Source organism: Osmerus eperlanus, chromosome 15, assembly GCF_963692335.1.
Source record: "Osmerus eperlanus chromosome 15, fOsmEpe2.1, whole genome shotgun sequence".
NCBI classification, from domain to species: domain Eukaryota; kingdom Metazoa; phylum Chordata; class Actinopteri; order Osmeriformes; family Osmeridae; genus Osmerus; species Osmerus eperlanus.
The window spans coordinates 10,649,188-10,665,184 of record NC_085032.1 but is presented as its reverse complement, the minus strand read 5'-3'; the positions used below and the strand labels follow the sequence as shown (position 1 = coordinate 10,665,184).

Here is a 15,997-nt window from a genome sequence, read left to right as displayed (position 1 = left end):
AAAAGTACAGGAAATGACAACACAAAGTGCGCCACTATTTAGAATAATGCGAGACATGTGATCAATGTCCACACGATGGCGATGTTGTTTCACATGAAAATGTAGTCCTAGAAAGTTTTTTAATTCTACAATTCACTGTGGGCCACATACTGCAGTTTTTAATAGTTTACATATATTTGCCATATGATTATATCGCAAGCCATTATAGTCTCTTGCCCCAGACTCCATCCATCTACAATTCCTAAAAGTAGGACAGGTTTTTGAAAGGGTATCTGTTTGCGTTCAGGGATGCTTTGACAGTGCACAAACTGTTTATCCCCAAAGAATCGTTTCCATAGTGACCTGGCGGGGACTAAGAGGAGAGCACAAAAGATTTCTGTCCCAGATTGGAGGACGAAAGCTCGCCCAGGCGTACTGTCTCGGGAGGGGGAGGGGGGGGGGCGGCAGTGGGGGGTATGTAATCATTGCTAACCCTGCGAAAACATTGGAAAATCAGGACAAATCAAATGTCAAATCATTTTGTCGTTTGTCTTCAGTGACCATGTTTATAAAACTTTTCTCTAGCCTACTCTTATAAATGTTATTCCCCTTAACATCTCAAAGTCGATAGCCATGGCCCAGCAGATAGGCATGGATGAGACAGCCCATCTGTCACTTTGTTCAACAGTCTGAACTAGGATAACGGCGTTTTAGGTTCCCAAATGCTGCGACCGCTAAAAAGTGTGGATTTCTTTTCTATTAATATAGCCTAGTCTTCAAAGTTACATTTTATTAGCAACAGCAAAGGTCAACGCGTTTTGCCTCCAGTCAGCGTGTTGCGCCAGATTTATCATCCGATGAGTCCGTGTCCCCATCGTCTGTGACCTATGGTCACACAGTTGTTCATTTAGCATACTTGGATGCAAACCACAAACTGACTTAATGTGAACTCGGTGCCCACTCGGTTCATTTTCGCCCCTCGGTTGCTTTAAACAGACGCGCTTGTCTTGCTCTGCTGCACTTAGCACATTGGGCAGAACTGAGACAGTGGGACGGACGGACCGGGGATCGGGGGAATAGAGTCGGGTTTCCCGGCTCATCTCCTGCACCAGCCACACCTAAAGTCACTTACCATGGTAGGACAGCGATGCAACAGAGCAAAGGGCAATTGCGCAGGTGCGTCTGAACGCAGAAAAGGGCCGCATACGGTAAGTCTTGCAGCACTAGGCTATATAAATGAAAAACTGTTATTGGACAATATGAGGAGGATATTCGTTTTGTTGTGGTTGTTTCATAGTAGTGGTTGTTTTATGGTAGTGACACGTAGGTTGTTGTTCATAACTTTGAGTTCTACCCTTAAAAACTTAGTTCATTTGGAAAAAAGGCACATAGGCCTAGCTATACACATAAATACATCCGTGTGAGCCAGGCATAATGCTTTGAGTTCGAGAGAAGGAGTAGCCTATGGAGAGAGAGGCAGAAAGAGAGTACAATGTTGTTCACATGATATTCATATCCCGAGGCCCCAGTCTTAACAAAGTGATCATTTCATTAGTGAACACACATCAGTATCTATGCTATCAGATGAGTGAGCTTGCATCCTCAAACTCCATGACCACAGATAAAAGCCTGGATAAGTGTCAGCCATAATTCTGTAAACTTCTGATATACGAGGAGAGGGGAAAGCAGACACAAATACAAATTGAAGGGATTCATTTCATTTCTACCCTTCAGGAAAGTAAGCATGTTCAGTCATTTTCCCCATCTATCTAGCGATGCTCACTTTCCTTTATCACTGATGGTGCTATAGGCTGCTCAACCAATCCTGGCCCCTTATGTAAATAAAACACTACAAGCTGTGCTCTGATTGGCCACTATCACCCTCCCTTTCTGGAGCTCTCTCCTCTTTGTCGTCGCCATGGCGAGAGTTCCGAGGGGCTTGACTGCTGGTCTTTCAATGAGGGATCACTGCCAAAGGGAGGGGGAGGAAGGGAGGGGGGAGTGAAGGGGGATAGGCTAAGGGGAGTGGAGGCGGGTGCACAGGGGGAGTTGAAGGGGGAGGAGAAAGAGACAGAGTGAGCTATAGAGCGTTAGAGAGAGAGAGGAAGAGAGAGAGAGAGGCATCGTCTCACTGATGCTGAGTCACAGACAGGGGGACCAACACTGTATCCCATGAGCCTCTGGGAAAAATGGAGGAGCTTGAGCATACCTGTCCCCAGCCGCGAACGGTAGGTTGTGTGTGTGTTCATGTGTGTGTGTGTGTTCATGTGTGTGTGTGTGTGATCATGTGTGTGTTTGTTTTGGGGGAACAACAGCAGGGTTTCTTCTCAGGGGTGTATGCGTGGGAGTGTGTATGGTGGGACAAAGAGATCTGCTTTGCTCTTATAAACCTGTCTGTGTGATCTTGGAGCGCTGAGTGGACAGTGTTTGTTAGCGGAGAGAGGGGGTGGTTGAGGTGCTGGGAAAATACTGCCTTGGGCTCGGGTGTATTTATGTATTTTTTGTACAAAGGATGGGGGCGGGGGGGTGCCTCGTCTCCCTGTGGGAATGTCATCCTGTTACAGATCTCCCTCAAAAGACACATTTGAGGGAGGGTTGAGAAAAGGCGATGCCGGCCTCAATGCTGCTCTCTCCCTCTTCTTTACAGTCAGCCATTCTGTGTCTCTCTTTCTCCTTTCCTCCCCATCTATCTGTGCCTCTCTTTCCCCCCATCTCTATGTCTGTGACTGTTACATGTATTCCCTGTCTTTCATCCTTATGCCTGTATCTCCATCCATCTTTGATTTTCCTCTCTCTCGTCTCTCTTCTTTTCATTTATCGTCCCCCTCTCTTCCTACTCCTCCTCCTCCGCTTCTTTGCTGTCTTTTTTCCAGCTGATACTTGGAGTATTTCTCTTTTTTTCTGTTGATAATCCTGCTTATGCCAGATGTTTACTGCCTGGGCCAAAATGTAAGGGCTTTACTGAGCAAGCCCGCTGCGGTCATCCTGATTGGCCGTCAGGCCGTCCTGGCTCAGCCTAAAGCTGCCGTCTGCCCTTTGTTGGCTCTCAGCTCCTCCCCAGTATCACCTTGCCCAGGGAACCATGGGAAATGTTACCTCACCATGTCCTTACTGTACAGTTCCGCCCCATCTGTTGTCATGGAGATATTAGCTCCGGGGGAGGGGACAGTACAGCAGACCCCTCGGACGGTTTGTTGTCATTTTGTCCCTGTCATCTCTGTCCTATCCCTGCACTATACGTCTGAATGTCACTCCTGTTTTCCAGAAAAGCAACCACATCAAGTTAGGTTACAAAGGGTTCTTTTAGTGGATCTGTCATGTGTTAGTTTTTTTTCTCCTTCACTGCATAACATGCATTCTCCTCCCTCTCTTACTGCACTTCCATTTCTTCTATCTCTCCTCTTACTCATCCCATTCTAACCTTCTCTCTTTCGCTATCTGTTTTTCTGTGAATGAGTCTCTGTAGTACGTCCCTGTTGCTTGACAGATGGTGCTTCAGTGCGTCTCTGTAACAGAGTCCTTTCTAGTAGCGTGTTTGGGTGTGGACCGGAGTCGAGAACTTCCCACTTGTCTTGTCCTCCTCCTCCTCTTCCTCCTCCACCTCCTGCTCCTCCCACGCAACCATTCAGCTCAAGTGCTGACATTGCATGTTCAAGTAGGTCATACCAGTCCGATTCTTTTCGGGCTGTCTGTCTCAGGCTTGTGAAGCTTTGAGTCACGGAGCAGGGTATGTTACAGAACACTGCACTGATACAAGGTGTGTGTGTGTGTGTGTGTGAGGGGGTAAGTCACTGGTGGGAATAGGACAGGAAGTCAGATTCTGCTGGCCTCCTCTTCCTCTGCACTCTCTCTCTCCTCCCCCTCCCTCTGTGTTGTCCTGAGAGGCTTGATGGATCCAGATCAATACCATGGACCACACACACACATGCAGAGATGCACATCTTGATAAAGAAAACACCCTGTGCAGCTGTTCCTGTTTGCGTGTATGCAAGTGCAATAGCACACCCGCACAGATCAATGACAGCGAAAGCAGCTTTGTCTGTCACAGGATCGATAGTTCTGATAAGGAAAGAACATCTGCTCTAATCAATTAATAGCCCTTACTGGTCAGGCCCAGGATACAGGCATGTTACTCACCTTCTCTCTGCTCCATCCCTCTCTTTATCAGTTGTTTTCTTTTGGTTTGATCCCAGATTGTGTTTAGGATCATGAGAATGTTTGAACCAGAATGAGCTGAGGTCACCTAGCAGTACTTGACTTCTTGTGATATTTCTACAAATTAGTAGTTTTCTAGAAGTTGTATTTGAGATCCTGTTGTTCCACTGTCTGGCGAGAGACCACACCCACAAAAGTGTTTCATGGTGTCGCTGCACTGTACTATGCACGTCTGCAATTATACTGTCTGTTATAATATTGTTGCACTGTGGTTACTAAGATACTGTTATTTTTTGTTCACCGTGCCAAATGAAAAATCTTGAAATATAACGTAAGTCCTGTAAGATGCTGGTGTAAGGCTTTCCAGCTAACAGACCTTGTCCTTCCCTCTCAGACTCTGACTGAGCCTGCCATATTTGCCAGGGAGACCAGCTGTGACTGCCGCGCCCCTCATGAGAGACTCACCATCGCCCAGGCCCGCAGAGGCACTCCAGGTACTCCTCCTGACTCTCCCCTCCTCTCACTTCTCCTTGCTCCACCGATCACCAGCTCCATAGATAGGTACTGTATTCATCCCCAAGACGACATTTCCAAATCAAAGATGATATGTTTCAATGTGGACTTGAGATTGGTTTTGATCGTTTATTTCGGGGGGGGGGGGGGGGGGGGGTCTGTTTCTGAACTGTTTCTGAACTCATTCACAGCAAAATGACTGCACATGATGATAGTAATGATCATGATAAAAACATCACAATAGTGTAGGTGCTCAGCGCTAAACCATGCCGTTCCCGGTCGTTTCACCCTGCTGTGTGTGTGTGTGTGTAGTGGACCGACCCGTCAGGGTGTATGCTGACGGCATCTTTGACCTGTTCCACTCCGGCCATGCCCGGGCTCTCATGCAGGCCAAGAACCTCTTCCCCAACACCTACCTGATAGTGGGAGGTATGAACACACACACTCGGCTGCACGCATAGTATCTATGCTCACAGAACAGACTTGGAGTCATCAGTGACATGGTATTTATTGTGCGTGTGTGTGACAGTGTGCAGCGACGAGCTGACTCATAAGTACAAGGGCTTCACTGTGATGACGGAGGACGAGAGGTACGAGGCGCTCCGACACTGTCGCTATGTCGACGAGGTGGTCAGAGACGCGCCCTGGACGCTCACACAAGACTTCCTGGAGAAACACAAGGTGTGTTTGTGACGGTGTGTGTGTTCCTGAGAGTGTGTGCGTACATACATGCACACACTAAATGTGTAAAGCCGTTTCATCCAGCTATTACAGTACAGACAGTTGACTTTGCATGCATGTTTGTCTGTGTACATTCTCACAGCATTGTACCACAGTAGACCTTTGCGTTGGCGTTTTCTTGCCTATCATGCAAGTGTGGATTTAGTGCTGTGCTGTGTGTTCTGTCATACATGTTCTCTGGTTACTTCTCAGATCGATTTTGTAGCTCATGACGATATCCCATACTCCTCAGCAGGAAGTGAGGACGTCTACAAACACATCAAGGAGGCAGGTGAGTGTGTGTGTGTGTTTATGTGCATGGATGTTATGCATGTTTGTTTACATGACCTCGGTGTGGCATACTGTCATTAACCATGTCTCACACTAGTAGCTCAGGTGTGTTTTCCTTTGAACTAAAACCTGTGCATTTGTCTGTGTATTCTGTGTGTTTGTGGTGTGTGTGTGTGTGTGTGCCACAGGCATGTTTGTACCCACCCAGCGAACAGAGGGCATCTCGACCTCTGACCTAATCACTCGTATCGTCCGGGACTACGACGTCTACGCCAGGCGTAACCTGCAGCGGGGCTACACCGCCAAAGAGCTCAACGTCAGCTACATCAACGTAACTCGTGCTCCCAGTAACCCTCAAAACAAATCCCTCCCACAATCAAATGCTTTCCACCGAAATGTGCCCCCCAAGCAACGTCGTTGAAACGTTCCGGGTTCTGTCCCCACAACGTTCTTTCATCGTTCTCCCAATGTTTCCGCCCCCCCCGCCAGGAGAAGAAGTACCGTCTTCAGAACCAGGTGGACCGCATGAAGGAGAAGGTGCGCACGGTGGAGGAGAAGAGTAAACACTTTGTTTACCGCGTGGAGGAGAAGAGCCACGACCTCATCCAGAAGTGGGAGGAGAAGTCCCGGGAGTTCATCGGTAACTTCCTGGAACTGTTCGGCCCCGATGGAACCTGGGTAAGTCGTCATGGTTGCCTCCAGCGATCGTAGGACCCCAGCCCAAAAGCACACCGTGCATGGAATGATACACGTGCTTCCGGTTACTCCAGCTCTTCTTCTTGGATTCTGGTATTTTCTCATTGCCTCTGTCTCTTTCTCTTTGTCTCTCCCCTCTTCTTTTCTGCTCCCCCTGCCTTCCCCCCCCCTCGTTCTCTGCCACCTATTCCCCCTCTCCCTCTGCCCTCTACCCCCCGCCCTCTCTCTGCCCTCCCCCCTTTCACCCCCCCTCTCCCTCTGCCCTCCCCCCCCCTTTTCTCTGCCCCCTCCCCCCCCCTATCACTCTCCCCCCACCCCCTCTTGCTCTGCCACCTCTTCCCCTCTCTTTAACTTCTTGACTCTAAAGAAACAGGTGTTCCAGGAGCGCAGTGGACGGATGATCTCCTACGCCCTCTCCCCCCGCGGGTCCCCGACCAACAGCCCTCCCCGGGAGCTGTCCCCGTCGCGCTCCCCATCTCCCCCCTCCCGCTGGCACCACGCCCGACCCTCTCCCCCCGCATCTCCCAAAGGAGCGTCCGCCTCCTTCAGTAGCATGAGCGAGGGGGACGAGGATGAGAAGTAGGGCCCCGGACTTTGAAACACGCGCACCCACACGCACACACAACCTCTCACAGCCATACACACTACTTGAAAAGTGCTCTTGCAAGAAAAAAAGTACACTTTAACACACACAAACTCAAACACACACATGCCACACCCACACCACGTTCCCTTTCTCACACACACACCGGCAGCATTGACTGGATCAAACTGTATCTTCCAGGAAGTATACACAAGGTAGAGAGGGTCATCATGGGAAGTGTAGTTTTGTGTTGCAGGCAAAACAATAATAACACAAAGAAGCCATCACAGACTCCGTTGCCGTGACAACGGAGCAGACAGAGGTGTGAGGTGGATGATGGGAAGTGAGTGACTGGTCAGCTTGTGATTGTTCAGGGCTGACGGGACTGTCATGAAGCCTGTCAATAACGTCACCTCACCGTTTGTGGTCCTCTTTCCTTTCAGCTTTTTATCTTTTGCTTTTTCTTCTCTTCTTACTGTCCAAGTCACCTCTTTTAGAGGAGCGATGGTGCAAAACGTGTAATGCTAGGTTTAAGATAGTTTGTGTTTATGCAATTTGTTATTTTTCTCTACTATACAGTTGGTGTGACTAGTGATGTCTTATGTAAGCAGTTACAGAACAATCCTTAAAGGGACTGACTTATAGTCACTTTCTATCAAAAAGATCAGGCTATGATACATTTTTGCAAATGTAAAACACTGCCCCCTAGAGTAGCAGACATGTTATTGCAGTCCCCCACTTGTCAGAAAAACACAATCAAGCCCTTGCAGCATTGTCTGACCAGTTCTGCACTAACATAGTAGATCTCTCACTCGGCCACAGCTGATCCACACCAGTGATCCACATTGAGCCAGAATGAACCACCTCTTTCCTCTAAGCTCCTGGTCCTACAGACCGTAGAAGCAGCACTGTCGTGTATGCACTACATGTAGCCTGCACTGTATGTAAAAAAATCTAGAAATGTGTAGTTTTTTTTTGTGTGTTTTTGTCTGATTTTCTAATGGGTAATTCAAAATGGCTTGATATGTAAATAAATAGAACATGTATAATTAAGGAAGGAACAACCTTGTAATTGTTCTGTATCTTTGAAACCTTTTGAGCACTCGCACTCTCACACAGACGGTTTGTTTGTTGGGAGTTCTCTTTATTGTAGGATTTGATATATGACGGCACACATTCTACGATTTCTGCCATGCTGAACAGACTGATCCTGTTAATCATTACTGTAAGAGAGTGCAACATGTATTGTATTCGAATGACTATCTGGTTAGCGGTAACATGATGTTGCATACCTTTGCATGACCTTCTCTCTGTACCAGGAGGAGCTCATGCATACAAAGTGGTCAGACATGTCCTAACAGCAGATACAATAGGAGTACATGAGGGCTCACTCCATAGATAATACAGTATATCCAATACACTAACTAATCAATACTGTAGAGGTAAACTAAAAAAAACTAACAAAAGCCTCTAACTCCATTGGAATCCTCCGTTTCTCTAGACACTTGGGCACAGTTCCAATCCTTTGAGTGCATCCTTGCATCCTTCTTTGAGGTCATAACTGACCTCAAATGACTGAATATGGTTGCTGTCAACAAAGGGAGGAGTGTAGGAATCGTATAAAAGAAACTGAACTGGTCCTGAAACAGAGCCCTCAGACCCTTGCTAGTTTCAACAACACAGTTCAACCCAACTACAGACATCAATGCTAAAATAACATTTTTATCACAGTAGGGGAGCTGTGCAGGGCCCTACTGAAGTAAGTATACTGATTGCTGGCAAGCTGTGAAGGCTTGGCAGTGCTGACACAGATTAGATGGCGATCAAGAGAGATATATTTCCTATTTATTCTTTGTCTCAGTCTCCAATAAACATGGTAGGAGGTAGGAGACAAGGATACGTGGGAGTCTAGATGAAAGTGAAGGACTTCTGTCCGACCCATATCTAAGTGGTCAATCAACTAGGCAATCACAACAAGAAACACAGAAAAAGAATCCCTTCTCATCCCAAGGAGAATTCAGAGGAGTGTGCGCACAGTCTGGTCTGCATCTGACGTGAGCACAGCAGAGAGGGGTCCTGGAAGACGCCCCAACATGAACATCAGACAGACCCAGAACATTAAAAGGCTGAGAAAAGAAATGATTAAATGATTCACCTAAAAAGTATTCAAAAGAAACCCTGTTAAATTAACATTCGCTCAAACCCTTTAACAGCAAAACAAGAGCTCTTGAACTGAACCTCAAACGTATTAAATGCTCAGATGACAGAGAAAATGGGTATAACTGCTGCTAGTGAAACACAGGCCCTCTCCTGTGCTGTTAGCATTATCTGTATTAGCGAAGGTCAACGGTCCTGTATGCAAGGTATATATATATATGTATGTATATATTGCTTAAAGGTTTTGATGGAGATACGCATGGCTGACAGACACGTCATGTTGTTAGCCCTACCCAACTAACTTGATTACTGCATTCCCAGTATATCCATTGTCTACAAAGGTTTGTAGAGCATCAGCGAGAAGGGGTAATTATACACGTTTTAATGCTGGGGTGATCTAGAAGTGACAGGAAAGACAAGGCTGAAATGGTACAGCCACTTGACAACGACCCTTTGGTCCTTCAGTGAACATCACTATAGTGGGTGGAGCTACGCAGGGTTTGTGCCTGTTGCGTAGGTGTTGTAGCGGTAGTGTACCGCAAAAGGTCAGTAGTATTGCTGACAGGAAAAGAGGATAATGTGGTCTACTACAGAGTCCAACCTTTCTTCTCAAATCACCACATATCACATTTACAATTCAATCCTAACCTTCTCCCTTTTAATATGTATAATCTATCGAAGGCTTCATATTTAAACATAGCAAAATAAATATATTACTTTTTCTCATCTTTCTGAATTATAAATAAAAATTAAACAAAGTCTGAATGCATAATCTGTGTATCTGCTTTGTTCCCATGGTTTTTACACATGACTAAGTATGTTCTCTCTCCCTTTACCAAAGCTTCAGTTACTTCAGCAACACAGGCAGGTGCTGTTACCATGACAGCGGCCCAGTGGACCTTTTTTGTTTTCCTTTTTTTACCCGATCACAGAAATGACCAAAGGAGGGAAGTGAACACTCCTTTTCATGTGAAACACAAGCCCTCTGTCTCTTTCTCTGTCTCCTTCTGTCTCAGGCTGTCGCAGGGGAAAAAACAGGGGTCCTATTATTCAAGACGGAACCGCAGAAGGCAGTTACCTCCAGCAGAAACATGGATCTGTGAAAAACAGACGCTAGATGGCAGTGGTCAGTGAAGCTAGGAGGAAGGGGAGAGAGAGAAAGGGAGGTGCAAACCAAGCAATAATGTCTTGAGACTAAATTCAAACCGTCCAAAGGAAGACAAACTATCCATAATTAAAATAGATCTGAGAAGAACTCAGCTGACCAGAGAAGCCATCCAATCAGGGTTAGTCGGAGGTGTCCTTAGGGGGGATCCATTTAGAAAACAGACAAAACAGTAAAAGAAAAAACAAAACAGTGAAAGCTCTTGGCAGGCATAGCCATCGCATGATGCTGACATGGATGCTGACGACCAAAACTAGACTGATAGTTTCCCTAAGACAGCTCTGAACAAGGCCTGTGTAGAGGCCATACTGATCCTACTGGAGGGAGGGGAGAGGGAGCGATGGGTTCCATACTGGTGGAGGTGGAAGGCAAGAGTTATCTTTTGGCCTTGTAGTTGGACTTGCTAGTGTCGCGTGGCTCTCTGCTTGGGTTGCTCCAGTCGTCGGCCTCGGGGCTGGTCTGGTAGTGTCGCCACGCCGACTTGTTGAAAACGGGCAGGCGCTCGAAGGACTCGCTGGACAGTGCCTGAGGGGAGCGGTGGGGGTGACAATGAAATGAAAACCCAGATTTGACCCCACATTGGCAAGGGGAACTGAAAGAGGAACTAGACAACGCAACATTTCCAACACTGATTCATCAAAAGCCTCATTCTCAAAGGGACTCATTCGTTTTAGGGGGGTTTATTTGAACCAAAGACTGCACACCCGGGGCCCTTCAGCTCTGCAATAGGCTACCTGGATTGGACATGTCATAATGGCTCCTCCTACCTTCAAGTAAATAACAGCATCCGTCCCCACCCCCTCCATGGAGTACAGCTTCAGGTCGCCCTGGAAGTAGCGAGCATAGAGCCTGGAGATGGGCAGACCGTAGCCAAAACCAGCCTGGGAAGAGGAGAGAGAGTCCAGGGTATCGTGTAGTTCAATAGGGAGATGTCAAGCAAAAAGAGTTAGACAAAGTTCATTGTATACAGTGTGTCAGTGTGTGTGCATACCATTGGAACAGCGCTGGAGGGCTCAAAGCTGGGCGTGGGGGCTGTAGAGTACATGTAGTTAAACAGGCGGTCAATCTTCCTGAGAGGAACGCCCCCTCCTCTATCACTGATCTAAGAGAGAGAGAGAAAGTGAGAGACCCACAGAGATAAAAAGAGAGGGAGGGGAGAGAAATAAAGATCGAGGAGAAGAGAGAGAAGAAAGCGTTTTAGAAAGCATAATGACAATTGAAAAAGTCTGCCTGTGTGCAAGTGTGTTCATGTGTGACACAGATTACCTTTATGGAGAGGTCCTCTTTGCCCAGAGTGACTTTGGCCTTCACTGGAGGTAAACCTTCCTTGCTGTTCTCATGAAGCTCAACTGTGGCCCGCATGGAATTCTGCCCGCCCACACACACACGCACACACACACACATTTGAATTCCATCTCCAGTACTACCAGTTTATGTCCTCGGAGAGACGGAGGGAGCAGTGCTCACCTTAAAGAGCTCAAACAGCATGTGGAACAGGTGAGAAGGGACATAGACCGCCTGGATGGGCTGGCCTGGATGCTTCACTAGGAGGAGGGAGAGGGAGTTCAGATTCAGGAGCACACACTGTACACCCACGTGCATGCATACACATTCACACGTGCACACACGCGAGCACACCCAAACACACCAAACAAATGTACTGTAACACATACACACAGACAAGTCTTTCGCTTTCCCTTTGAAGTTAATGACAAACATTCTGCCCATTGCAATCTCAGCAGGACTTAATCTGACCTTCTCAGTAAAGAAGCTTTTAATAGAAAAAACCCCACAAAACAAAAGTGAAACTAGTTCACTTCTCGGTGCGGCCTGGAGACCACATTCTCCTCCAATGGCTGAATGGATGGATGAAGTGAGTTTAAGAATGTGTAAGAGACAGGGAACAGAGACAGAAAAATGAGAAGTTATAAAACATGTAAGAATTCTTACTGTGAAACTCCTCTATCTTGAGTTGAGGAGCATCGAGGTAGTACTGCTCACACAACATCTTTGCTGTTTCATAGGCATCTGGAGGAGGAAGTGAGGTCATGTCCCAAAGGAAGTTACATTTATTTCATAAGGAAGTAACATCTAGAGTAATACATGCGTTGTAATGGCATTTTAGAAACACAATGTCATATCTTAAAGGTAGATTCCAGAATGTGACATTGCTTCTATGATGGTAGCTATTCAACTTCCTGTCAGTGCCTGCACACATTATATACCTGCTCTGACAGAATTGGAATATCTCCCTTTCTTGAAACATCTCTGGAGAGAGAATGAAATGATGTCACATCCTGGATACTTCCTGTAAATCGTTTGAGACACAGCTCTGGATTGGTGTTCACCTTTTACGACCTCAGCCACATTGCAGGTGGGGTCAATACTGCCGATGTGTTTGGGGTGAGCAGGGTTTGTGTCGTTGCCAAACAGAAGAGCTAAGGGAGGACAGGAACAGGAAACACATCACCATTTGCAAAAAAGGTTAAAGTGATATGTGAGTCTAGACATTGATATTTGACAAGTAGGACGGAGTATGTTTGTGTCTGTGAGAGAGTGTGTACGTGTGTGTTGTGACATCCCTATCCCCAGTGTGTGTGTGTGTGTCTCACTGTGCTGGTTGATGAGCATGCGGAAGGAGATGCGGTTGGTGTAGAAGCGATCCAGGAAGTACTGGATGCTGCTGCTGATGAAGGGGTCAAATCCAAACTTGTCTTTGTACTCCACCACGCCCTGCGCCATGGTGGGAACCACATCGTTGTGACGGTTACGGATCTCAATCAGCAGCTCCAGGAAACTGGGAACGCAGCGAGAGTGGATCACGTGTCACATTTCTGTCGGCGGCGCTTCCTCACTTTGCCAACTCCAAAGGTCAAACTAGAGTCCACTGACTCACACGTGCAACAACCTCCTTTCATAAACCCTGCTTTAGCCAGCTAACCCACCAAAAAGCTAGCCATTCGATAAAACATGGATGGGCTATTTCAACTGAGTGAGTTTAACCAATTCAACTTGCTTACACATGGGTCAATCAAACACCTCTTTGCCAGTTCATGCTGACCAATCACTGTCAGTTGTTTCATTCGAGAGCCTGTCTATCAAAGTGGTTTTCACATCTGTCTGTGGAATCACACTCTCAGTAAAATCCACAGTGATAAGCTGGGGTTCATATCTGACCTAGTATCTAACTTCCTCAGTTAGAGCTTTTCATCACTTTGTTATGGTTTACTCTCCCCTCTACCTATCCAGTCAGCAAGACTGCTGTATTTACCGCACGGGATTAACTCAAGGCTACAGAGGTATACCTACACACAGCATTACAGCACCCTTGGAGACACTATCAAGCGGAATAAAGGTCACTGATTGGGAATGAATAGTTTAAAGTTGAGCCATTTTTACTTACTCATTCAGGGCATGAGGGTCCTCTGGTTTTCTGTTCTCATACCCCAACAGCTCCACAAAGCTCTGCATGTACCTGAGGAAACCCCGACACACGCGTGTGCACATACACGCACGGACATTTACACAGTTAGTAACATTGTCAGTAATGCCATGGGTGAGTGGTCTCATCTCTAAAGGAATCTCTGTGTAAACATACATATGTATCCAGTTCCATGTGTCTGACGTGTGAGTTTAGTTGGGTACTGTGTGTATGGTGCGTGTACTGCATAGGGGCTGTGTGTGTATGGCGTGTGTACAGTGCGTGCCTCACCATTTCTGCACCAGTTTGACTGAGGGCTGGCTGAGCAGGTTGTCAGGCAGGAGGTTGACTTCCCTCATGGTGTTGGCCAGTCGCACCGGCAGCTCCTTACGCAGGAACATGTAGGATGTCTTCTCACAGGCATTGTCCCTTCCTGGGATAGAGAGATGGCGACTCTTACTGTCTGCAGAGATATCATCTCTACCAGATCATTCTGCTGACTTATCCTGATCCATGATTGGGAGGCAAAATGTGTCAGTGAGTGTGTGAGCGAGAGCGAGAGCAAGAGAGAGCGAGAGAGAGAGAGCGAGAGAGCGAGAGAGCGAGAGCGAGAGCGAGAGCGAGAGCGAGAGAGAGAGAGAGCGAGAGAGAGAGAGAGAGAGAATGATATGAGAGTTTAGTCTTCTCATCCTTATCTTTGCCCATGCACATCAATTTTTTGTCCACAACAACAACATTGAAGGCTGCCTACTTACTCTAAAGTCTAGACAGCCCAGTCCAAACAAACACACACACACACAGGTACAAACACCTTGCTGTGTCAGAAGTCTCAAGCAAAATGAGAATGGTTACCCATTGTGAAAGCCTAAAACCAAATAGGCATCTAACTGTTTAACAGGAGACTGGTTGAACCAAGAAGTGTACAGGCACACTAGCCAGTGAGTAGCCTACATTTTGTCTGCATGTCTGGCGCTGTTAAAAGTTAATAAGTTACAGCTGGCTAAGATCATCCTGTACAAGTCATGACTGAATATTTTATTATTAATAATTGGGGCGCCTACTGTTATTGGCAGACCACTGTATGTCCTTACTTAGCTTTAGACGGGGACGGGATTAAGCTGTTGACATGGTGCTCTAGGACGTGACCAGTGTCAAGTTGCATCAAATCTCCCACATCAACATACCATGAGGCAATTCAAGTGTAGGCTATGCCTACTAAGTAGAATGTAAAATGATTGATATTGTCTGTGAACAAACCCAGACTACATGCACATTGTCTGACGCTGTAATATTATTGTGTCACTGCCATGATTCCGCACGAAAGAATCGTGATATTAAAAGCATGCATAGACAGTCCCAACAATCTACTCTTTACGTCAGTGAAGAAGAGGGCACTGACTGAGAGGAAGATGACAGATCAGCCAAGGCTACTTACCAAATTCCAAAAATTGCTTGATTGAGAGTGGTGACGGAGAAAACCTAGAATAATATTCTATTTTTGGGTTGCTGATTTTCAAAAGTGTTGTAAAAATCCTCATTGTACTATAATGATTTTGTCTCTCCTATATGCATTAGAATTATAGCAAAATTATAAACACCGAGTGTCCACATACTAGCCTGCAATAACAGTGACCGCGTAACATAACAACCAAATTGTCAACACCAAAAATTGGAAGTCTTGCGCCGGTATTAATAAGTTTGCAATCAATTAGATACGTTTCTGATAAGACGAACTAATATAAAAACAATTGTTCTCCTGAATGGTTTCCGTCTCAGAATTGTTGCGCGAGACTGCACGTAGAGAACGTTCTCAAATTCAGAGTCAACCGCACTTGACGGCGACTGTTGATACTGTACTATGATTGGTTTACAGAATATGCTAAACATACATGTGACTAAATATTGAATAGTGATTGGATATGTGGCCTGTCCTGTACAAAAACTGTTTGTATTGCAACCGTGTATCATTTGAAACGGAAACAGTTTCACTTTAACTATAATAAACATGATTATCTAATGTCAGAAATAAATAGATAAAAGTGGATGAAAATATATAGATTAAACTACTAGGGCAACACATACACAAACACCAGCGGAACAGGAGTGTTGAATAGAAAAGGATTGCCATAAAAGGCATGTTGGGGCAAATTCCTTAACATTTTCACATGCACACTCACTATGAAAATCTACACGTGATTTGAAGTTGAGAGCAAAGTTTTCCTCCTGTTGGCTACTGATCTGTCTGTGTGCAATGACCCATTATTTCACAGTTGCAAGATGTGTTGAAAGAGAGAGAGCATGCAACACAACAGACAGA

General features: G+C 46.2%; 2 protein-coding genes across 4 annotated transcripts; one reads left to right on the top strand and one right to left on the bottom strand.

The window, feature by feature from the left end:
* Positions 1-615: 615 nt before the first annotated feature.
* Positions 616-7,995, top strand: pcyt1ba (phosphate cytidylyltransferase 1B, choline a). Of its 3 annotated transcripts, none has more exons than XM_062480105.1 (8): positions 616-1,187; positions 4,529-4,628; positions 4,960-5,076; positions 5,177-5,328; positions 5,581-5,659; positions 5,847-5,989; positions 6,148-6,336; positions 6,728-7,995. In XM_062480105.1, the coding sequence occupies exons 1-8, from the start codon at positions 1,113-1,115 to the stop codon at positions 6,935-6,937; spliced, it is 1,065 nt and encodes a 354-aa protein (XP_062336089.1). In that variant the 5' UTR covers positions 616-1,112; the 3' UTR covers positions 6,938-7,995. The 3 variants fall into 3 exon arrangements, with proteins under 3 accessions (XP_062336089.1, XP_062336088.1, XP_062336090.1); XM_062480104.1 differs by having other exon boundaries at positions 641-1,187; positions 6,722-7,995; XM_062480106.1 differs by lacking the exon at positions 616-1,187 and adding an exon at positions 2,053-2,207 and having other exon boundaries at positions 6,722-7,995.
* Positions 7,996-8,045: 50 nt separating this feature from the next.
* Positions 8,046-15,494, bottom strand: pdk3a (pyruvate dehydrogenase kinase, isozyme 3a). The gene is made up of 11 exons (XM_062480103.1): positions 15,116-15,494; positions 13,972-14,113; positions 13,663-13,734; positions 12,872-13,056; positions 12,608-12,697; positions 12,210-12,287; positions 11,727-11,803; positions 11,526-11,627; positions 11,251-11,361; positions 11,027-11,140; positions 8,046-10,784 (listed from the first exon to the last, which is right to left on the bottom strand). The coding sequence occupies exons 1-11, from the start codon at positions 15,216-15,218 to the stop codon at positions 10,635-10,637; spliced, it is 1,224 nt and encodes a 407-aa protein (XP_062336087.1). The 5' UTR covers positions 15,219-15,494; the 3' UTR covers positions 8,046-10,634.
* Positions 15,495-15,997: the final 503 nt, after the last annotated feature.

Bases quoted from the DNA above. Each gene is read 5' to 3' on its own strand.
- pdk3a (XM_062480103.1), bottom strand. From the start codon at position 15,218: ATGAGGATTTTTACAACACTTTTGAAAATCAGCAACCCAAAAATAGAA. The intron at 12,698-12,871 runs GTGAGACACACA...GTCCTCCCTTAG, and splicing joins CATGCTCATCAACCAGCACA to CTCTTCTGTTTGGCAACGAC. The intron at 11,141-11,250 runs GTATGCACACAC...TCCTCTTCCCAG, and splicing joins CCTCCAGCGCTGTTCCAATG to GCTGGTTTTGGCTACGGTCT.
- pcyt1ba (XM_062480104.1), top strand. From the start codon at position 1,113: ATGGTAGGACAGCGATGCAACAGAGCAAAGGGCAATTGCGCAGGTGCG. The intron at 4,629-4,959 runs GTACTCCTCCTG...GTGTGTGTGTAG, and splicing joins GGCCCGCAGAGGCACTCCAG to TGGACCGACCCGTCAGGGTG. The intron at 6,337-6,721 runs GTAAGTCGTCAT...TTGACTCTAAAG, and splicing joins TCGGCCCCGATGGAACCTGG to AAACAGGTGTTCCAGGAGCG.